This window comes from Monodon monoceros, unplaced genomic scaffold (genome assembly GCF_005190385.1).
Source record: "Monodon monoceros isolate NGI ecotype Baffin Bay Population unplaced genomic scaffold, NGI_Narwhal_1 Super_Scaffold_4, whole genome shotgun sequence".
NCBI lineage: Eukaryota > Metazoa > Chordata > Mammalia > Artiodactyla > Monodontidae > Monodon > Monodon monoceros.
Genome location: NW_021703781.1, coordinates 81,301,572 through 81,324,666, shown reverse-complemented (window position 1 = coordinate 81,324,666; position 23,095 = coordinate 81,301,572). Strand labels below are relative to the sequence as shown.

The following is a 23,095-nucleotide window of genomic DNA, read 5'->3' as shown; positions in this document are numbered from 1 at the left end:
GACCGGGGGGCAGAGACCTGGGGGGTAGAGACCTGGGGGGCACAGACCTGGGGGGTAGAGACCTGGGGGGCGCAGACCGGGGGGCAGAGACCTGGGGGGTAGAGACCTGGGGGGCACAGACTGGGGGCATAGACCTGGGGGCACAGACCTGGGGGCACACAAACCTGCGGGCACACAGGCCAGGCTGGCCCGGGCCTGGGTAGAGACCCGATCCCCTGAGCAGTATGAGGGGAAACCTGCGTGGACGTCGTGAACTCCCGTGGCGTGTGTGCAGAGAGCGCGTCAGGTTGGAAACAGAAGTGGGAGCCCTGGAAAACTGTCCACGCCCCCTCCCCTCCGCGGGGCTTTACGCTGACAGGCTGGTGCATGGCGGCGGGAGCGTCCTTCAGCAGGGCTGTGACAGTTAGAAGAGCTGCAGTTTCCCCGGGGTGGGGCTCGCTGTCTGATTCTGTGAAGAAAGTCGGTAGAAATAAGGCGTTGAGTGGTTTAGCTCAGGCTGTGGACAGCCCCATTATCCAGCCCGGGGCCCTTGCAGGCTCCCCCCAAGCTGGTCCAGAGATGCCCACGGGGCACAGCCCCCCCGAGACTCAGAGGGCGGGCCACTTATTTATGGGTCTTTGCGGGTTGGGGGCCGCTTTCACTGGGGGGCTGCGGCGTGCCTGGGGCTGAGCTGAGCTGCCCTGTCTGATCATGTTCCGTCTGTGGGCAGTGTGGCCTGGCCTCACCCCACAGTGAGTCCGGCAAGAGGGGCTGCACTGCCCCCAGGAGCCCCCCTCTGCCTCGGCTCAGGCCTGCCCTGCAGCGCCAGGCCCTGGGGGAGGTGGGCTGCCGAAGGGCTGCAGGGGAGCCCTGCAGTGTGGGAGGCTCCCCGCAGCGTAGGGGCACTCGGGGACTGCTCCAGCGGGGGGGCTCGTGGCAGGCACAGGGCCTTTCTGCCACCTCACCTGGCATCCCTCTGTTCTCTCTGCAGTGAACTTGGACCACTTCCAGATTCTCCGTGCCATTGGGAAGGGCAGCTTCGGCAAGGTAAGGCCAGCCGGCAGGGTGCCGAGACTGGACAAGGGTGTGAGCGAGGCCGGCCCCAGCTGGGTCTGTGGGTGGAGGGTGTGGGTGTGCTTCCTGCCGAGCAGGCCCGTGATGCTGGGGCCGCGGGGTGGACTGCCGGCCGGGCTCACCGCTGCTAGGGGTTCTTAGCCCAGGTCTTTGGGGGTCTAGTAGCTCGGCCAGGACCTGAGGGTGCAGATGGCGCGGCCCCCGGGCTCTTCCAGGGCCGAGACCCTGACGCCCCCACTCTCCATACCAAGGCCCATGTTGCAGCAGAACGGTTTTCCTTAGGGACAGAGCCGGCTCGAGGTCTGAGAGGGAAGCGTTTTACATAGAAGCTGCTCCTGGTTTAGCTGATGCCTGGTGTCTGGAGCCACAGTGACGCTCGGACACCATTGCTGCAGCTGGAGCCCAGAGGCCAGGCTTCACCTGTGCCCGTTCCTCCAGGTCAGGCAGGGGCAGGACCCAGGGTGGGTGGCCACGCTGCACTTCTCCAGAGAGACCCCCGGAGCCCATTCTCCACTTTGCTTCGGTTTCTCTTGGCCAGATCTGACTTCCTGGTTGTCGCCTTGTCCTGCCTAGAGATGGAGGGTAATTATAACTCAAAGAGGCTTAAGGAGCGCTCTGCAAAGGTTAAAATTAGCTCCCGGGACTCTGCCTTGCCAGGCCTGTTGTAGTGAATCACTTCTGAATGGACAGTTTCTTTTCAGCTCAGAGGGCTTGGCAGATGAGGCCTTTGTGCCCCTACGCCCCACACAGCTGTCTGGACGCCGTCTCTGTAAGCCCTGTAAGCCTTTTAAAGGGATCGCTGTGCTTCCAGAGCAGACTACCAGGGTATTTGAATGCTGTTAATCGTCTCCATCTCATTGTATCACAGCGAGTGCTGCCTTAGGTTACCAGGCCTGGGGTAATTATAGCCAGAGCAAATTAGCCCCTTTGCACAAATCCACTGAAATGCTGTATGCATTAGGGAGAGAGCATTTTGAACGTCTCTCGGAGTCAGGAGGTGACTGATGGACCTGGGCCTTTTGTTCATTGTGCAAAGATGGTCGATGCAAAGATGAGGTCCTTGGTTGGTGAGCTTGTCAGACGTTGGTGGCGCCTGAGACAGTCTCCGCCACCTGGCTTCTCCCATGGCAGCACCGGTGTGTGGGAGGCGAGGGGGGCAGGCAGGGTGGGGCTTAGGGGAAGGTGCCCCCCCCCGGGGGGGGAGGACACCAGCCGAGACTGGGTTTGGGTAAGGGATGGCTTATACAGGGAGACACGGGTGTCGTACAGATGACTGGAACATGGGCCGGGGAGGGAAGCTCTTGGGGCGAAGACTGACTGGGGTGGGCGGCGCATTGCCCTGTCCCTACCCCCATCGCCCCCCAGGCTGGGCCCCCTGCACCCCTGCGAGGGGCTTGTCCTCCCTTCAGGTGCATAGCTGGGCAGCCCGCCCGCCCCGCAGTGTCTGCAGGACCCCAGGATTCTGGCTCCTCTGACCGTTCTCGGCTCTGAAAATCCAGCTGGCCACAGAGTCCCAGGAATGGGGCTCTTCAGAGTGGGGTGACAGGAGGAAGTGTGGGGTACTGCCAGGGTTTTATCTTCAGACGCAGGTTATGGTGTAATTGGAGGGCTGCTTCCTGCTCCCTAGTTAGGCCTCCAGGGGTCTCTGGGCCGCGGTTGCCGGTGCCAGGTGCGGTTATGTGTCTGGAATGTGGGCTCTGGTCCTTCCGCTGCTCTCGGTGGCTTGGTGGTGACCCCATGAGGAGAGAGAGTGCGTGCACGGCGGGGCCACGTGCACACCCGCATGCGCACCCGTTTACACGTGGCCTTATTTCAGAGGGTGTGCGCTGGCTCAGCCACGCCCGGACGCCCAGTGAAGACCGGCTTTACAAACTGCTGGGGAACCCATCTCGGCCAAGCGGGTGTGAATGTTCAGCGGCCCCCCGCCCCCAGGCACGGAGGCACAGTGGCCGGTGTGTGTGATGTGACCCGTCTGCCCCCAGCAAGGTGGCTCCACCCTTCAGGGCAGTAGCTCCCGGAGATGGATTATCCAGGTTTGCTGCATGTGGGCCTTGGACACAAGACTGGATGTTGTTTGGTTTTGTTTCCAGTTTTTTATGGTGGTAAATTACACAGCACGTGGAAGGTACCATCTGAACCATGTTTAACTGCACAGCTCAGTGGCATTAAGAACATCCCCACTGTCGTGCAGCCGTCACCCCGCCATCTCCAACCTGTGAAATGAAATCCTGCACCCAGCTAACACCCCCCAGCCCCTCCCAAGTTCCCAGTTCTTGGAGAAATCGTATCCCAGCGAAGAGAGCTTTGTTCTCCAAGGCAGAGTGAAAGCCGGTGGTGGTCCGGCCCAGCAGCCATGAGTGGGGAGAACACAGCCCCCACTAGCCTGAGGGTGGACTGGGCTCTGTCCGCCAGCCTTTGGGGACGTCATGGCCAGCTGACCCCGCGAGGAGGCTGGGACCATCCTCAGAGCAGAGGCCGGGCCGGAGTGATACTGCTGACAGGACACTTCCCGCCGCCCCCGTGCCCGTGCCCACACGGCGCTGGCAGCTGCGAGGCTTCCCACGGCCGTGTCTGTGCAGATGTGAGCCCCCAGCGGCGGGCCTCCTTGGGGGAGGGGCAGGTGTAGTGGGACTGTGGACCTCCACTGTGATGCTCGTGGCAGCCCTTGGCCAGGCATTGTGTGTCGTACCCGGAATCTCAGACTGCAGGTGACACACGCTTAATTCAAGAGAGCGGAAAAGGGTGACAGATAAGAGCTAATGTCACCAGGGTGGGGAAGGGCAGGGGTGGGGAAGGCCCCCGAGGCAGCTGAGCTGGGCTGGGCTCCTGCCAGGGCTCATGGTCTCTGCCCACCCGGGCCCTCTCTCTCCGGCTCAGCTCTGGATGACCTCCGAGCTCCACGGCCAGAGAGACGAGGGCTGCTGTCCTCCCGCCCTGGCCTGAGATGGCCCGGGGCAGCCCTCTGATTGGCGGGTGTGACCACGTGCTCCTGCCCTGCCCCACTCACTGTAGTCGGGGCACGGGCTATAGGGATCCACAGCGATCCGTTACAAGCAGAAGGTGGGCAGGGGCCCCGGGGCGCTGCAGTCCCTGTGAGCTGGGCAGTCCCTACTTTGACCTCGCTGCCCCTGCCTGCACAGAGCATTTGCTGGCATAGCTGAGTCTTTTCCCAGCAGAAGCAGCGGCTGGCGGGGGTCGAAGCCAGGGTTCATTCACAGGGGTGCGTGGAGTGGGGAGCCCGGCGGGTGGGGCTCCGGGCTCAGACCTTTGCCTTTGGGGGCCCTTCCCAGCCAGCCTCTCCTCCTCCCCTTTCCCTTCCTCCCCAGCTCCGACCCCGCTCCCTGCCCCCTTCTCTACTTCCCTCCCTGCCCCAGGCCCGAGGCTGCCCTGGGGAACCTCAGACCAGCTCCTGGGTCAGTGTTGGGGGCACCAGCCCTGTGGACCAAGCTATAGGTCCCAGACCGCCACCTCTGCCGCCTCCAGCGCACAGCCCGCCTACCCGCTGGGGCTGGCCTGTGGGGTCCTGCCTGCCTCTGCCCCAGGTTCTGGGTCTGGCTCATTAAGAACCAAACTCCCAGAGGCCTGTTCCTCTGGAATTGCTCATGGCTTAGTCTCTGCTCAGTTCATGAACACCAGGGCGGCTCCAGCCGCAGGACTGAAGGGTCCTGTGGTCGGGGGGCCCTCATAAGCATCTTGTGCTGGGGTGTCTCCTGCCCCACCCCGAGGCAGGCCCTCCTTGGCACCCTAGAAACTTCCTTGAGAGGAGCCCACCCTCAGGGTGAGGCAGGGCTGCCCTGCATCGTTACATCCACACAGGCCGCCCTCAAGTTTCTTTCTCCCACACACGCCCCTGCCCCCTCCTGCCAGCTGTGGGTCCGCCGGGGTTGAGGCCCTACCCCGCCCCGTTCACAGCCTCTGCTTCCCTTCAATCCTTGGCTCTGAGAAGCCCCCAGCCCTGGGCCCTGAGCTGACACGGACACAGCTCTCATGGAGCTCAGCGGCCCCTCGGCACGCAGTGAGTGCCCAGCGGGGCCTGGAGCAGAGTCCTGGGCTTCCCTGGGGCCACGTGGGGACTGTGCACGGGCAACGGGCACCCCTGGGCAGAGGGCAGGGCCACCTCCCCGCCCTTGACTCCTCCAGCTGTGGCCTCACTGCCTGCCCTGGGGCCCAACCTGTGAGCTGTGGCACCCTTGCTTTGACCTTTCCTGGGGCCACCCTGGGGTGTGCGTCCCCCTCCTGGGTACCCGTCTCCCCGGCTGCGGCCCAGGTGAGCCTGGCGTGTGGCTGCCCTCTGGGCCCCTCGGCTCGGGGCTGCCCTGCCCTCCACGTGCCTGGCCACGGGTCCCTGGCGCCCGGGACTTATGGGGCCCCTGCTGGGGAGGGGGCCTGGGGAGCAAGGCTCTGCCTCCTTGTCTGGGGCCGTCAAAGCAACTGGAGGGTCCCAGGCAGTCCTTCAGGCTCCCCCGGCCTCCAGCTGCCCAGCCGGGGGCCTGTACTCAGCGGCTCCTGGGAATGAGGGTGCTTTTCAGGTGTGATGGGCATGAGCCCCCGCCTCAGCTGGGGTCTCCCGAAGTTCCATCCGTGGACGACGTGGCTGCAATTTATTCCAAGGCAGATCGTTTCGGTGGAATAATTAAGACTTGGAGAAAATCGGCCTATATTTTGTGGGTGTTGGTGATGGCCTAGCCCTCAGACGCCACCATCCACCCCCCCCCGTGTGTGTGCGCGTGTGTGCGCGTGTGTGTGTGCGCGCGCGCAGTGGGGCCTCCCCGCCAGCACTGCCGGCCAGGTCTGATCTGCACAGGAAATTGAATTCCAGCTCCACGCTGCGCTGTCACAGGATTGCTGCAGGACCTGTCGACGGGCGTTTGCTCTGAGCCCCTGACCCTCCCGATCAGTGGTGTTTGCGGCCCAGCGCAGGGGCGCAGCCCCCGGGGCCCCTCTGGGACAGGCTCTGTTGAGGGGGCTCGCACGTGTGCACAGGGTGGCGGCAACTTCCGGGACCACGCTGACCCCTGGGGCTGGGCCCCGGCCTGCTGTGTAAGTGGGCAGTGTCACTTGGCCCTTCTCTGGCCACACCGCTCCTCCCGAAAGCCTGGACTCTCCCTAGGGCTCTGGTTACCTGAGGACACGGAAGGTGTGTTTCTACTTTTAGAGGGAACGCCTGTGGCTTCCCCACCTTTTTCCCGGCGGTGGGGCGGTGGGCTAGAGGTAAGAATCAAATGTCCCGTCTCTCCAGATGGAACTTGCCCAGGAGCTGCTCTGATGACACCTGTGCTTCATCGCTGCCCGCCCACCCTCCCCATCTCTTCCCCCTCCCTCCTTCCTTTCCTGCCAGCCTGGCCTCCCTCCTCCTCTGGCCCCCAGGCCCCGTGCATCCTCCCTGAGTTCTCGGGAGGCCATCGCGTCTGCCCACATCCACCTGGGGCATTGTCTCACACTGGCCTTTGTTTACAACGATCGTTACTACTTTTACACTCAGAACAAAGAAAATATTCTGTTTTGGGAAAGAACTTCACTCCTTCTGGAATTTAACATTTTTCAGTTGGCGAGCTCAGCTGCTCTGTCCATCCGTCCGTCTGTCTGTCCTCAGGGGGAACTGCTGCCTGTCCTTGGCTCTCTGTGGCCTCTGCCCTGACTCAGGGACTCCGTTTCGTTCTAACCCCCAAAAGCCTCAGAGCGTAACAGCCGCCCGGCCCATGATCCTCCAAAATGTCAGCTGCTCTCGTGCATTTATTTTTCCAATTGAGCTTTCAAATAAATTTCGTCAAGATCAAAAATAAACTCATTGAAATTTGAGTAGGAATTGCATTTTAAGATTAAATGGGAGGAAAGTTGTTATCTTCCCCCCTGGGGATCCTTCACATTTTGTCGTGTTTAGTATATATTGTTCTTATGGTTCTTTTAGTCCTTATAGTTGTTTTATGTTCAGCTGTTATGTATTATCTTCTATGTTACTGTGAATATGTTTTATTTTCCAGCTTTATTTCCAGTTTACTGGGAACGGTGGCTTCTGTGCCCCGGCCCGCTGCACCCCCCTCCACCCCCATTGCCCTCTGCCTGCCCTCAGCTGCAGAGGAGGTGGGTGGTCCCGGGTGTGGGCGGAGGGTGGTGGCCTGGCTTTGCCGGCTTGTGGCTCATCCCTGCCAGGAATAGTGAGGCCCCCTCCTGCCTTAACCAGGGGCGTTTGGGGCTAAATGTGCTCCCATGATGCTGTCCGTGGGGCAGAGGTGGGTCTCCACTCTCGACTGGGGTCTGCAGAGCCCCCTAACAGTGGGCAGCCAGCCAGACCGGGCAGCATCAGGAAGTGAGTGTCGAGGCATCTGATGGCCACAGCCGTGCAGGAGGAAAGGCTGGCTCCTGGGAGCGGGGGCGGGGCATCCCTTGGCGAGTCCCAGAGGCCCTGGCCCTGGATGCGGAGCTCTGCACAGTGGGCGGGACTTGGCGTATGAGCGGGGGCGTCCAGGGCTCCGTCTTGCATTCCAGCCCCTCTGGCTCCCGGGGCCTTTTCTCGACTCTGGGTGGGGTCCTGCCCTCGCTGGCCAGGCCTCCTCTCACCCACTGCTCTGCATACCCCACACCCCACAGTGCCCCTTTTTCCTCTCTCTGCATCTGCACAAAGGCTGGGCTGGAACTGACAGAGGGGCTGCTTCTGGGGTGCCTGCCGCAGTCAATGTTGGGGTAGGAGGGCCTGGCCACCCTCTGCCCTCCCCCAGCCCAGGCCTGTCAGGAGGCCGTGGGTTCCGAGTCAGGACACTCACTGTGAAATAGGGCAGGGATGGGGGCTATTCTCCAGCTGTGAGGCCCAGGGACCCTTTTCTGGTCACCTGGGCCCAACCTGGGGGTGAGATGCTCATCCCTGGCCCCTTGCTCCTGCAGAAGGAGGGCTGGTTGGGTGATTATTTGGGGAGGGAAGGAAGGCACCAACCTCAGGGGATGAAGTGGCCAGAGCCCAGGCCCATGGCTTTGTGTTTCTCCAGTTTGTGGGGAAAGAAGTAAGATGATCCCAGCCATCCGAGGAGTCTCCTGCCGCCCGGACTCTCGGGTGGACCTGGAGGATGGGGTGGGTGGGAGAGCAAGAGAGTGGTTGCAGGGAGGACAAGTACCGTCCTGGGGGCCCTCGGCCTTGCTTCTTTTCCCGGACCCTGTTCTCAGGGCACCCCAGTGACGCCACCTTGCCCAGCCTCCCCCTGCTGCCATCTGAGTGAGAAGCCTTTGCTTGCGATTGCTATGGCAACACCTCGGCGGGTGGCAAATGATCAGCCCTCCCGAGCGCTGCTGTGACATCTTGCTGAGTTAACCCAGGAGGAGCTGCCTGGGGTTCCGTGCATCCCTTATGGTGGAAACACCGTGAGGAAAGGGCATCTGTGGCCGAGAGTGTGGAGGTGTCGGGTTCTGGGACTCGAACCTGGCTGTCCACAGCCACCACCGGGGCTGCTGGAGACAGCTTTGCCTGCAGCCCGTCCTCGGCCCTGTGATCCTGGTGTTTATACTGGCGGCGAGGGCTGTGCTCTGGCCCTTGCCATCACCGTCCAGTTCCCTGACCAGGCTCGAAGCCCCTTCTCCTGAGATGTCCAGGCGCCGATCTGGGCTCTGGATCTCAGAAGCCTGTGCCTGCGTGCTGTGCCCCGGACGTTCGGCCCAGCCTCCGTGTTCCCATCACACCCTCGACTGCGACCACACAGGTGGTCTCGGGGGGCCGTGGGCAGCATCGTTGAAGGCAAGCCGGCCTGCCGCCCGCCCCCTCTGCCCGCCCCTACCCACTGCCCACTCAGGGCAGGGCCAGTCCATGGCTGCAGCCCAAGCAGATGTCATGGATTTGTCCCCATTGTCAGAGAGCCTCGCCCCCAGACCTTCGAGCAATGGTGTTTCTTGACTCCATTAGTTGGGACATACGTTGGCTTGATATTAACTTTTTTAAAAAAGTTAGAGTAAAATACACATAACATAAAATTTACCACTTTTAAGCATACAATTCAGTGGCATTAGGTACATTCACACTGGTGTACAGCCATCATCACCTCGGGAACTTTCTCATTGTCCCAAACAGAAACTCTGTCCCCATTAAACACTAACTCCCTACCCCCTCCCTGAGCCCCTGGTAACCTCAAATCTACTTTTCTATCTCTATGAATCCGGCTAATCTATGTATCGTATATAAGTGGAATCCCACATTGTCACTGGCTTAACTCATTTAGCTTGATGTCCTCAAGGTACATCCATGTTGTAGCCTATGTCAGAATCTCCTTCTTTTAGAGGCCGAATAGCACTCTATTACGTGGATGGGCACATTTTGCTTCTCTGCTCATCCACTGACGGATTGGATTCCTTCCATCTTTAGGTGAGTGTGAATCAGGCCGCTGTGAACCCGGGTGTACAAACACCTGTTTGGGTCCCTGCTTTTAATTCTCCTGGGTGCATACCCAGCGGTGGAATTGCTTGATCATATGGTGCCTTGTGGTATTTTAATAGTAGAGCTTTAGTTTCTGTTTAGATCTCTGTTTATTGACCTATTCAGGATTTTGACTTCTTTTATGCTCAATTTGGATAATTTTCTACGTTGCTCGGTTTTGTTAGGGTTTCTATTGTTTTCTCTAGCTGTGATTGTGAGACGGGGGTGAGGGTGATGCCCTCGGTTGGGATAGGGTCTTCTCCGCCGAGGCTCAGATGCAGCCACCGGGTCTGGAGAACGTTTCCTGGACTGAGCTGACAACCTGTCCCCTTGGTACCAAAGGCCCAGGTCAGCCTGCCTGAGACCCCAGGGGGGCGGAGGCCTGTGTGTGCAATTAACGTTATGTTTTTACTTTGCTCTCATTTTTTAGAGATTACCTTTTATGTTAAATTTAATGATTATGTAAGATACTTGCATGATGTCAGGTTAAAATCTGTAAGACAAAGTGTAGCCTCCACTGCTGTTCCTTCTGTCCTGTTTCTGCCTTCCTCCTACAAATATCCCTTTTTTTTTTTAACATGTTTATTGGAGTATAATTGCTTTACGATGGTGTGTTAGTTTCTGCTTTATAACAAAGTGAATCAGCTATACACATACATATATCCCCATATCTCCTCCCTCTGCGTCTCCCTCCCTCCCTGAATATCCCTTTTGGAAAAGCTTGGTTTCTGTTTCCATTGGTTTCTTTTCACTATATCCGCATGGCCTGCTTCTTAGGTGCCCGGTCGCCTGCTCTTCACACGCTCTCTACACTTTGCTTTTGACTTGACGGTGTTTCTGGAAGGCATGCTCTTCGTTCAGAACCACCCCAATCCCTGCCCTTTGCAGCTGCACAACCCCCCACGGGGTGGGCATGCTGACGAGCTCCCATGGCTGCAGCAACACGAACGCGCCACCTGACAGTCCTGGAGTCAGAAGTCTGAGACTGGTCAGCCCTGGGCTGGAGTTGCAGTGGGGCAGGGCGGGGCCCTCCTGCAGGTTCGGGGGAGCACCCGTGTCCCGCCTTTTCCAGCTTCCAGAGGTGCCACGTTCCTGGGCTTGTGGCCCTGCCTTCCTGAGAGCTCCGCTCCTTTGTCACCTCTTCTCTGACCTCCCCCCTGCCACCTCCTCTGTCCCTTCAAAGGGCCCGGTGGTTACTCTGGGCCCACCTGGATCATGCAGAGCAACCCCTACATCTCACCCTCCTTCACATACCCCCATCGGCAGGGTCCCCTCAGCCACATGAGGTGGCACGTTCGCAGCGTCCAGGGGTTGGGACATGGGCATGTAGGGGCCCGTTGTCCTGCGACCACATGTGTTCCTGGTGAGTGTTAGGCTGCTTCCTAGCTTTGCGACCACAGGCGGGGCCGCGGGTATCATGCCTCACGCATGACCCAGCGCGTCTTCCATTTGGTTCCTAGAAGTGGGCTGCGTGGGATGCAGGATGGATGCACGTGTGATGCTGCCAGACACACCAGCCGTCCGTGGGGCTCGCGCGCCCCTGGGCCCCTGCCCAGGGCTGCTGCCAGGGCTGGGCCTCCACCAGCCCGACAGGCGAGAAATGGCATCTCACATTTCTTATGACAGGCAAGGTTGAGCATCTTTTTAAAATGTTCAAAGACCATTTTCACATCCTTTGCCCCTTTTCCTTTTGGGCTGATGGTCTTTTTTATTTTTAAAGCCTCATTATATTAGTGATATTAACCTTTTATTTTGAAATGAGTTGCAAATATTTTCCCAGTTTATTATTTGTCTTTCAACTTTGTTTCTGTGGGTTTTTCCTTGTGTGTAGTTGTGTTTGTCGGTCTTCTTCCTTTCAGGTTTGGGGCCACAGGGATGCGTCCCCCCTTCTAGCTATAGAGGACCCCATCCTGTTTCCTTCAGCATGTCTGTGTTTCCCTAATCACGTTAAACCGGTTATGCGTTTGGAATTTATTCTGGCTTGTAAAGTGTCACGAATGGATCACATTACATCTTTTCTTTATGTAGCTGTTCGGTTATCCCAACGCCATTTTTTCATAAGAAGTCTATTTTGTCCATAACTCTGAGACGCCACCTTTGTTACGTACTAAGTATCCTTTGTTATGTACTAAGTATCCTTATGCCGTTGGGTCTATTTCTGGATTTTCCCTCCTGCCCCTTGGCCTGCCTGCCTGTTCCGCTGCAGGACCGCACGTTATCACGGAAGGTGTATATAACGCGCTCTGACACCTGATTAGGGCTCACGTCCCTGTCTTGCTGTTCTTTTAAAGTTTTCTTCTTGGCTATTTTTACTTGATTGTCTTTCCCTATGAATTATGTGACCAACTTGTCAGCTCCAGGAAAAAAAATCTGCCAAACGTGTAAACAGCGTTCAATTAAAATGAAAATTACCCCGCCATTTGTCACCAACTATTCCAGGCCTTGGAGGCACCGCTGCGGCCAGTGGCATGTCAGGCCAGTGGCTGCCCTGGTGCCCTGGGATCTACAGACTTTATTCCTTTTCATGCTTAGACCTAATTCCATTTCTTCTTTGTCTGTCTTAAGTCGATTATGGGAGGACGCAGCTCAGAAGCCGAGACCAGTCCCATTTGAGGAAATGGTTTCATGGGACCGATGCTCTCAACCTTGGAGCTGCTCATAAAATGCCAGAGGCTTTCTGGCCCTTCGCTGCTCTGTGTGAGCTGCGGCCAGGGTCCCTCTGCACCAAACCCCAGCTCTTTAAACAGCCTCTGATTGGAGCCTCTCCCGTTGGGGGCTCTGCGGAGCCCGCAGGGGCCGGGCCCACTCGGCCTCTTCCAGCTGGGCCGCTGGGGCCCTAAAGCCCTTTTCGGCTGCCCCTCCAGAGAGCGTTCGGATGCCACTGACTCTAAGGGGAAGCCCAGCACCGGCTCTAACAAATGTGAATGTGCCCGGCGGCCGTGGGCCTCCGGGGGCCGGCCTGGGCCGCTGGGGCCGCGCTGGCGCCCCCTGGCCTGGGTGGGACAGGGTGGTCAAGGAGCTCAGGGTGTGGGCTGGACTGGGGCCGCCTGGAGGTGGGAGGGTGCCTGGGGGAGGCCAGTGGGAGCCGGGCGGGCCAGTGCCCGCAGGCCTGGTCACAGACACTGGCAGGATGCAGGATGTTCTCACGGCCGTGACAAAGCACCACAACTGGGCGGCCTCAGACAACAGAGATGTGTTCTTCCATGGTCTGGAATGGAAGTGGCCGCGGGCTGGCCCCCCCTGGGGCTGGAGGGGAGGCCGGATTTCCCCTCTCCTCCCCTAGGGTTTGTAGCCGGACCTGAGAATTAAAGTGACGTAAGGCAGAGGAACGGTAGAAAAGCGTACACAGTTAATGTAAGTTCACATTCAAAAGCATACACGTTGTTTAACATAAGTTTTGCATGACGCTGGAGCCCTCGTAAGGAAATGAAGACCCAGAGGAGGCAAAACCTGAATGTTTCTGTGCTGTGGGTCGGACAAAGCGGCGACTTGGAAAGGTAACTAGAGTCCGTGGGAGGCCGAAGGAGGAGAAAAAATGCTTCAGCAAGGCCTGCTTGCACAGAATTCTCTCGGCCTGGACTTCACATCCTGAGGATAAGATCGTCCACATGGGGTGATTCTCTGGTTGCAGAGGGAAAGGGGGGTGCAGGTGCCCATTGCCCTGCTGCTCTGTGAGGGTCGTTGGCTGGAGGTAATCGTGGCCAGAGTGCACCTTTCAGGGCGTGTCCCACCGCCCTGATTCCCCCCAACACCCCCCGTCGGGAAGAGTCACAGCTGTGAACTGCTCCATGTCTCAGTGAACCAGTTTCTCAGTCCTGAGAACAGGTCAGTTTAGTTAAGCAGTCGTGTCTCATTTTAGGAGGCGGCGTTGGAGGGCCTTCGCGCCGAAGTGAGGCCTTTGCGTGGTCTAAGCAATCAGCATTTAATGGGAGGTACTTCTGTGGAAACAAAGGAAAAGCCAACTGTCCAGCCGGGCCTGAGTCCAGAGGGTGGTCAGCCGGGGGCACTTCCAGGAGGGAGGTCTCTGTGCCTCCCTGGAATGGGGGGGGGGGACAAGGGCAGCTGGTGGCAGTTCCGCTGCTTTTCCTGGGCTGCAGTTGGGACGTGGCCATGGCGTCGGGTGAGCTCTGAGCAGCCCCCAGCCAGCACCAGGGGATGGTCCACGTGTAACCTGTGTGATTTCTCTGAAGTTTGTACTAAGTCGTCAAGCTTCAGCTTGTAGGGGAAGTTTTCATTTCTCGTGATTCCAGGTCAGAAGGGTAGGAGAGAAATTGGAAATGTTAATTGCTGACAAAGAGACGTGGCCGTTGGACACCCCACAGGGTGTGCTGTACCGTTACTGAAACAGAGTTCTGTCCCTACAATCACCCCCATTCATTTATTTATTTATTATTTTATTATTACTAATTTTTTGCGGTATGCGGGCCTCTCACTGCTGTGGCCTCTCCCGTTGCGGAGCACCGGCTCCGGACGTGCAGGCTCAGTGGCCATGGCTCATGGGCCCAGATGCTCCACGGCATGTGGGATCTTCCCGGACTGGGGCACGAACCCGTGTCCCCTGCATCGGCAGGCGGACTCTCAACCACTGGGCCACCAGGGAGGCCCCCCCATTCTTAATAGAGATAATGGAAGATTAGTTTGTTTGCAAAATCAGTCTGGTTTCATTAAACTTGGCCTGATTATTGATATCAGTGCAGCAAGAGTAGATTGAACATGTAGGTCTTTTAAGTCTGCTTTGCTGGAACTTTTATAAGGAATTCCAGATTAGACTTTTAAAAGCCTCTCGAGGCTAAGAAGCCAAGCCAGCAACTTGTCACCAGACTGTACCTTCAGTACCCATGACTTTGGGTGCACTCCTCTCTTCTCGATGTCCCCAGAACGTCCTGAGATCCCTGGACCTGCTAAGAAGTGACTTTTACTCACTTGTGAGGACATGAGCCCCGTAAACCAGGCACTAGGCCACAACCTCCCGGGCTTTACAAGCTTTGCTCCATAGGGTCGACCTTAGTCTGTGGTCAAACCTGATTCGAGTGTCAGGTATTTTCGCTGTAAACGTCTTTGTCCCAAGCAGTCTCCCTGCACATCTAATTGGCTGTAAAAGATAAAATAACTGGTTGACAGTTTGGTTTGACAGTTGGGTTTCAATGCCGTAAAAGCCAGATTGCAAACTACACTTGAAAATAACATGTCAGTCGGCAAATTCTTCGTGGGCACAGCCATCCCTCCCACCCGTCAAAGCCAAAAGTTTCCCAAACTACGGCAAATGTCAAAGAGGTGGCTAGTAATTCACAACAGTCTTGGAGAGCATTAATTATCAATCCTGTAGCTAATTTAGATACAGTGTCTCACGCCATCTTTCCCAAATGTATCATATGCAGTGTTGGAAGTTGGCAGAGAAAGGAGACCCAGCCTCCTCCTGTTCCCTAGAAAGAAATGATTACGTGATTCCTGATGAGAATACATTTCTTGAAAGTGGTGAAACCTTTTTGCTGTTTGATGGTGGAGAACGTGATGTAGACCGAATTTTGGTATTTGGCACAGAATCTGGCGGAGATGATTTGGAGAAATACAAGGGCTGAGCATGTGATAGAACGTTTCCGTGTAGCCCAGATATGTCCTACTAGTTATGTACATTCCATATATTGATACAAAACAGCAGCATCCCTTGTCTGTTCATTTTACTTCCAGGGAAATCCAGAGAGAAAGCAGATTTTTTTATATCGTCAAGAATTTACATCCAACATTAAATCTTGAATCCTTAATGGTCGGTCGACTTTTAAGAAAGGAAGTTTCATTGCTTTTTCTAAGCTATACCCAAATACAGCTATAATCATGAATCTACACACACGTTAAATGTCTTCAAATCTTTCTTGCATTTTTATTTTTTACAATAAAATCCTTAAAAATTTTTGCTATTAATTTTCATGTTTCATTAAGTCTTTTTAAATGTCTCTCTTTGTTTTATTTTTATTATTTTATCTTTTATGGCAAAATCGTATTATGGCCAATCAGTTTTCTCTGCTTGCAGCAAAGATTCTTATGGTGAAAATACCTAGAACCACTTGATCCCATGTACATCGTTTTAAAATACGACATTCTAGTGGAAGTCTGGTAACATAACCAATGTTTTAAATTAAATCCTGTTACAAGGAGAACATATTCTATTGACCCTATATGTAAATAACTATAGTGTCATGAAACAGGACATTTTATAAGAGTTTCTGAATTCTGGAGGGATCAGGGAAAAGATAAATGCCTCAGTTCTCTTTACAAAGGTATACTTTTCCAGATTGCTTAAAGAGAAAGAGAAAAATAATTTCTTAAGCCTGGAAAACAGAACGTTAAAAAACCAACAGTGCTTCAAGCAAAAAGTCATAAAAATAATAACCATCTTCATGAGTTCATTTAGTCCCATGTAATTAATTCTTGTTTTCCTTGATCTTGGATTAGTAGTTTTATGAACCCATCAGTTTTTCCACTAGATTTTAGAAAGGCTCATCTGGTTCAGTGGTGTGGTTTTAGTTACCAGAAACCTGTATTCCAGGGTCCTTGTCAGAGTTCTTTCCGTGAACTTTTTAAAGATGAAGCACTTTTGTCTGAAGTTCACTGTAAAAGCTTTCAGGAAAGCATCAGAGTAAAACAGTAACTATGTGTAAATGACTAAAGTTGAGAAATAGCCATGGTCAAAGATCTGATGAGTTTATTGCAAAAATGATGCAGCTGACATGGAAATTTGGTTATTTCTGTGTCATATAGTATTTTAAGATAATAATTGGAATTATGACTGATTATATAGAGAGCGAGGACACTGAGAAGTTTCTAACCATTTTGTATAACTTTGGAAACACTTATACGTAAGTAACATATACCCATACAAATATAGAGAAGATTTATCACCAGTTTTAATTTGACAATATTTCCCGTGTAATTTAACATATCAAATATGCCTAATTAGTTTAATATCTCTATTTTTATAAGGTAAGATAATAAATCTTTTGAGATTCTCCAGGGGCCCTCTTGAAAATCCCAAACTTAGTTCAAGGTCGAAATGACTTTATTTTGAATTTGATTTTGGGAAGTTTGTAAAAAATGTCAAAAAGTTGAAAACACGATTGAATAAGATTGCAGGTCACTGTGAAACAATATTCAGCCATTGAACCTAAGTGACAAAGATTTTTTTTTTTTCATCCTTATTGGAGTATGATTGCTTTACCATGTTGTGTTAGTTTCTGAAGTGACAAAGATTTTAAAGGCAAATATAGGAAGTCATATACTTGAGGAAAAAGAAAATTTAGTTCTTTTGATATTGAGAAGAGTCCATTTTTCCAAGTAATCAAAGATGTGATAAAGGCAACACGAAGCCCAGGAAATTGTTTGGTTAAGACCCAGAATCTTTGTTTTCTAGGCAGATTACTCAAAAGGTAAAGAAAAACCTTTTATGACCTCTTTTTTATGAATACACTCTTTGTTCATCCTATGGGAAGATTAAATGAAAAAGAAGACACAGAATGTCATGTCTAGTCCTAGGACTAGACAGATAAGCCTTTATATAAATTAAGTATCTCTAAAACTCTCAGAAATACAGAAACTAATCCAAATGTTGTTCAAGTTCATGTGATCTGGGATAATCTTTGGTAAATAAAAGTTAAGTCTTTAAATGGCTACCTATTTTAATGTGACTATAAACCAATGAGCCTTTTCATGGCTTAAAACCAATCAGCCTTTTGTGACTTAACCACGGACACAGAGGCGTCCCGGAAGAGGACAGAGAAGGTGCAGCCCTCACCAAGATCCAGAGCTTCTCCCAAGGTCAGCCCAGAAGAGCAAAGCCCGCCGTGTCACAGGTGGTCAAAAACAACTCGGCCTCTCCTGAACTGAGCACCCTCTGAGCTGTGCTGCTGGACAGGCTACGCGGAGATGTCGCAGCACAGACAAGGCCGTCTGGGGGGAGCTGGCAAAGGTCCGTATGGCTCTGAATGACAAGTGACACGCAAGACACAGGACGGCAGTGACCACTCCTGGGCACTGTATGTCCATGGATGACCCACGGACTCCCAACACCACGCCCCCCAGAGTCACGTTCGCAGACCAGCTCTCACAAGTGTCTCCCTCCCGCCAGCCTGCATTCGGAAGGGAAGAGCCAGGAGGAATCTCTACCGCCCGCAAGGGGCTCTGGCCAGCGATCCCGCAGCTCTTGTCAGCTCTCCCAGGACCCCCTCGCTTATTTTCATTTTGAAAATTTCGACTGGCTTTCAAAACAATAATGTTAAAAGTGATCTAGGGCTTCCCTGGTGGCACAGTGGTTGGGAGTCCGCCTGCCGATGCAGGGGATGCGGGTTCGTGCCCCGGTCCAGGAGGATCCCACATGCTGCGGAGCGGCTGGGCCCGTGAGCCATGGCCACTGAGCCTGTGTGTCCGGAGCCCGTGCTCCGCAACGGGAGAGGCCACAACAGTGAGAGGCCCGCGTACCGCAGAAAAAAAAAAAAAAAAGTGATCTAGAAGGGACTTCCCTGGTGGCGCAGTGGTTAAGAATCTGCCTGCCAATGCAGGGGACACGGGTTTGAGCCCTGGTCTGGGAAGATCCCACATGCCATGGAGCAACTAAGCCCATGCGGCACAACTACTGAGCCTGTGCGCCACAACTAATGAAGCCCGTGTGCCTAGAGCCTGTGCAACAAGAGAAGCCACCACAATGAGAAGCCTGCGCACTGCAACGAAGAGCAGCCCCCGCTCACCATAACTAGAGAAAGCCTGTGCGCAGCAACGAAGACCCAACACAGCCAAAAAGTAAATAAAGTTAAGTAAATAAATAAATCTTAAAAAAAAAGAAGTGATCTAGGAAATGCAGAAAGTTCAGAAAAAAATCACTGTCCTGAGGCCATCTTCACTGACGTCGGCAGCACCCTTTCTGGGCTTCTTTCTGTCCTTCCTGCATGGCAGCCCCACGCAGCTGCAGCGGGCTCCCGCCCTTTTTGGGCCGGTGTGGTCCTCAGCACACAGGCCCTTCCTGTCCTGTCGGGCCCAGGTTTCCCCCCACCAGGCAGGGCCGGGTGATGCTGAGGCCAAGACCAGCTCTAACAGCTTCCTCTGGATCCAGAAACCTCAGACCACGGATGGCCCACCCTTCTGCCGTCAGGCCACCTGGTGGGCACATTGGGGATTTCCATTTCCGGAATTTCACTGCATCTGGAAAATCGGGCCAGGTGGCTCGGTGGTGGTGCCTTGAGTTCCTCTTGGTGATGAAGGTGCTGCCTGGCTGCACCACAGCCCGCGGGAAGCTGACGCTCTCCTCCCTGGGGCAGCGTCCACTAGAGCGAGTGGCGTTGCACTGGCTGGTCTGTGTGATCAGAAGCCGGCTGGCAGCTGGAGCTGGAGCTAATGTTATTCTGGGACGTGGTGTTTCTACGTTAGGGCTCTCTGGGAGGGAGCCATTGGCCTTGCATCTCAGCAGTGGCAGAATTTTACTTGTGTTTCTGGCCCATGTCTGCATAACAGCCCATTTTCTTGCCCAGATTGGCAGCCTACAAAGGTAGCACCCATCAGCCCGGTCTCCCAGCTCCAGGCCAAGGGTGGGAAGGAGGCTGAAGTTTCACACTTAAAAGGGCTCGAGGGCCTTTCCCTGCGGCTGAGGTAGGTAGGGCTGTTCTTCCTGCTGAGTGATGGAATCGTGAGGAGCTTGGGGGCAGCCCCAGGGGCAGGCACTGGCCTTCAGAGCTCCCAAGGGACTCAGCCAGGCTGACAGCCACGGAATGTGCCCCACGGCATGTGCAGAAGCTCTGGGGTTCTTCTCCCGTGACCTCGGCCAGGAGCCCCTGTGGGGCAGCCCACCTGCCCCTCTGGGGCCCTGCCGGCCGCTTCCTTCTCGGCCCCTTGGATCTTTGGCTGGGGGGCGGTGGAGGAGAAGTCTAGTGCCTCACCCCAACCCTGCCACAGGCTCAGAAGTCCTGAGAAGGCATTTGGAGAGCAGATGTGACAGGCTTTTAACTGGTGTAATTGCACTTTACCAAACATAGTTACGTAGCCGCCCAGGACCGGGTCTCTGGCTCCCCTTCGTCAGTCTGCATTTCTGGGTGACATTCTCCGGCCAGGACCGGGCACATGGAGACGCACGAAAGTACATTAAGCCAAGCCCGTGCTGTCCCCGGGCAGCTTGGAAGGTTCTGGGAGTGCGTCCCCAACGCCCAGGGCAGCCAGCTGGGGAGAGTGCTCTGGCCATCCCAGGGCAACCTGGGGGCCGTTTTGCTGAAATGAGAGGAAAGATTCAGAAAGGCTCACTGTCCTAAAATGCGTGGCCTTTAGGGGCCTTGCAGTGTGGCCACCTGCCCTGGCTTCTCTCCTGGCCAGTCTCTGTCCAACAGGGCCTGGCGTGCTCAGTGACAGTTGCCTGTTACGGCCCAGAGCAGCCCTGGCAGCTTGGAAAGCAGTGTTCCATGGCAGTGACACCAGCCCTCGTCCGGGTCCCTCAGGGCACCTGGAGGGCTGAGTGGCTACATTTGTTTCCTGGGGTTGCTGTAATGAGTGACCACACACTGGGTGGCTTAAGACAGCACACATTTATTCTCATGGTTCTGAAGGCCAGAGCCCTGGCCTCAGTCTAACTGGGCTAGGATCAAGGGGCCTGCAGGGCCGTGCTCCCTTGGAGGCTGGAGGGGAGAGTCCGTCCTTTGCCTCAGCCCTCCTCCCAGAGCTGCAGCCCCTTCAGATGTCACGTTTCCTTCTGCGTGGCCTGGATCCCCAGATCCACGTTGCAGCCCAGCCCCCAGGGTGATGGTGTTTGTGATGGTTGGATGAGGTCGTGAGGGAGGGGGCCCCATGATGGGAATGGAGTCCTTGTAAGAACAAGAGGCCAGAGCTGGCTCACTCTCTACGCGATGTCACTGTGCGAGGCCACGCGAGGACACGGTGACCTGCGAGCCAGGAAGCACCCTGACCTTGGACGTCCAGCCTCCACGGAATACATGAGAGAAACACCTGTTGTTTGAGTTGCGCAGCCTGTGGCGTTCCGTTGTGGGGCCAGAGCCGAGTAAGACCCTCTTCTGTCTCTGCTCTGCCCCCGCCGCCCCCGCGAGGACCCTGTGATTACGATTAGGGCTGCCTGCACCTGCCAGGACCGCCTCCTGCCTCGACATCACCAGCTTAACCATACCTGCAGCGTCCTTTTTGCAGGTGATGTCATATGCCCACGAAGTCTGGGGACGAGGATGTGGACACCCGTGGGGGCCATCGTTCAGCTGGTCACAGCAGGGAACACGGCCCTGGGTGGACTCATGCACACAAGGCCCGGACTTGCCCTTGACCACGACCAGTTGGCAGAAGCCTCTTACCCACCGCCCTCACTGACCCCTCACAAGCTCGCGAGCCAGATGGAGAAACGGAGGGTCAGCCAAGTTCAGAGGCCACCGGCCAGCCAGTCGGAGTGGACAGGCCTGAGGGGAGGGACAGGCCCGTGAGGCAGGGCCCTCTGGCCGGGGAGAGAAGCTGGGGCGACATCAGAGCTGCCCTTGCCCACCCACAGTCCGGGGCTCCCTTCTGCACGCGCCCTGCCGCCGGCGGGGCCGCGTGGTTTCACAGCTTCGAGACCAGGTGGGCGTTGGAGGCCTGAAGCGATGTGGGTCTCAGGCCAGCGCCCCAGCCCCACCCCTCCAGTCCCCGGGGTGGGGTCTTCCTGGGGCGTCGGCCCAGGTGACGCAGCTTCAGGCAGGGCTTCGTGGGCGTCTGGGTGGCCGTCGTAGCCCCTGGTGGGGTTTGTGCCCCTGGGTTCGAGGTGGGGCAGTGTGGGCTCGGGGTGTGCAGAGCTCAGCCATGAAAGATGCCCCCTCTGTGCCCGTGGGCGTCACCTGTGAGCTCTGTCTCTTGGGGCTCCTGACACGGCCTGTGGGCAGCGCGGGGGTGAGCGTGGAGTCACCTCAAAACCGCAGCTGTGCCTGTGAGGGTCACTGTAGCGGGTAGACGTGGGTGTGCAGGACTCTGGCTGTCTCACCACGTGGGTGCGCCTGGGCCTCGGGCGTCTGCCACCAGATGGCGCCACGATGACGCTGCAGGAACGAAAGCCAGGGAGGGGCTCGGCGTGCCCTGCCCCCAGCCCCAGCGGGGCTGCTCTGTTTGCCCGAGCAGGTCTGGCTTCTGCCTATATGGGTGTGTCATCTCTACGCTGTTTGCATTAAATAATGTAGCTTGACCTTTTCCCTTGGCGTTTTTTGTCACACGTCATTAAAAGTATTTATAAATATTATTCCAGTGGCTGTGTGATATTTCATTGCTCTTACTTGCCCGTGTCCATAAGGATGTTGGATGTTAAGGTGGTTTGAAAGTGTGTTATACGGTTTGTTCACCTGTGAAGAACATCTTTGGAAAAGTCACTGTGTTTCTAAGATGCGTTCCTGCGTGAGGGACGTGGGTTTCACCAAAGGGTTGGATCCAGCAGGTTTGGCCCAAGATCTGGTGCCCGTTGAGATGTCTGGTCAGTGCCAGGCCACCTGCCTTTGGGTGAGGCATCTGGGACAGTCCCCCACCCATCTGGAGCTCCAGAATTTTCCACTTCCTCCAGGTCTCTGGCTGTCACTCCTTGAAGATCTGGAGACTGAAGTCTGTGGGAAATGGCTTGGGGTTATCTGTCTTGGGGGGATGGTGTCTCCACTTGAATGGGGGGCGTGGCACTGGTTCTGCAGCCCAGTATTTTGTTCTTCGGCCCTGGTTTCCTTTGTCTGGCTTCTGACTGATGCTCCTTGGCCACGAGGGAGCCCAGGCCGAGTTTCTCCTTACTCTGTGCTTCTCACCCCCCTCTACATCCTGGTCTGCCTGCAAGCAGTTAGCCCCGTGTTGGCAGTGTCGGCACTGCTTACTGACACTGCAGCTCGCTGCTCAGAGGGTTGGGATTTGAGCTGTGCAAGTGCCCCACTATCTGGGAGCGTCCCTGTTGTGATGGGGACGGTGGCCTGTGCTCTTGCTTCTGGGCTCCCTGGGTGCAGGGCACCAAGCGGGGGGTCCTCTCGTTCATGCCCCATCAACCCTCCGAACCAGCCACTGCCCCAAGCCCTGAGAAGGGGGAGCCCAGGTCTCGGCCCGTGAGGGGCGCGGGCACCACGCAGGCCTAGCCGCCCCTGGCATCTGTGCTCTCAGGCCGGGTCCCCCCAGCTTCAGTCTGCACAGGAGACTTATTCCCGCCAAGGACGTGAAATCCAGTCATTTCAGTGTTGTTACGGCCGCGGTACGCGTCCCGGCAGCGGTGCTGACGTGCTTTCTGCCCCCAGGTGTGCATCGTGCAGAAGCGGGACACGGAGAAGATGTACGCGATGAAGTACATGAACAAGCATCAGTGCATTGAGAGGGGCGAGGTCCGCAACGTGTTCCGGGAGCTGGAGATCCTGCAGGAGATCGAGCACGTCTTCCTGGTGAACCTGTGGTGAGCTGGCGGGGGTGGAGCCCTTCTCCTGCCCCGGGCACCCTCCCCCTCCCCTCCCCTCTCTCCCCGCCTAGCCTCCCAGGAGCTGGCGGGGTGGAGCCTTGTCCTGCCCTGGGCACCCTCCCCCTCCGCCTCCCCTCTCTCCCCCCTCGCCTCCCAGTGCCCTGGGAGGTGTCCACACATACACACACATGGCACTAACGCAGGGCTTCCTGGCCTGCAGGAAGCCCGGACTAGGTGTCCACACA

The 23,095-nt window shown here is 55.9% G+C and overlaps 1 protein-coding gene across 1 annotated transcript in view; it reads left to right on the top strand.

Annotated features, from left to right (window-relative positions):
* STK32C (serine/threonine kinase 32C) overlaps positions 1 to 23,095 on the top strand; it is a gene marked incomplete at its 5' end in the record, with an annotated part of 86,129 nt that overhangs the window by 48,056 nt on the left and 14,978 nt on the right. Inside the window, 3 exons of the mRNA XM_029244828.1 lie at positions 971 to 1,026; positions 22,696 to 22,847; positions 23,008 to 23,018. Of these exons, the coding sequence (XP_029100661.1) occupies positions 971 to 1,026; positions 22,696 to 22,847; positions 23,008 to 23,018 (219 nt within the window). The remainder of the gene's footprint in view (positions 1 to 970; positions 1,027 to 22,695; positions 22,848 to 23,007; positions 23,019 to 23,095) is intronic.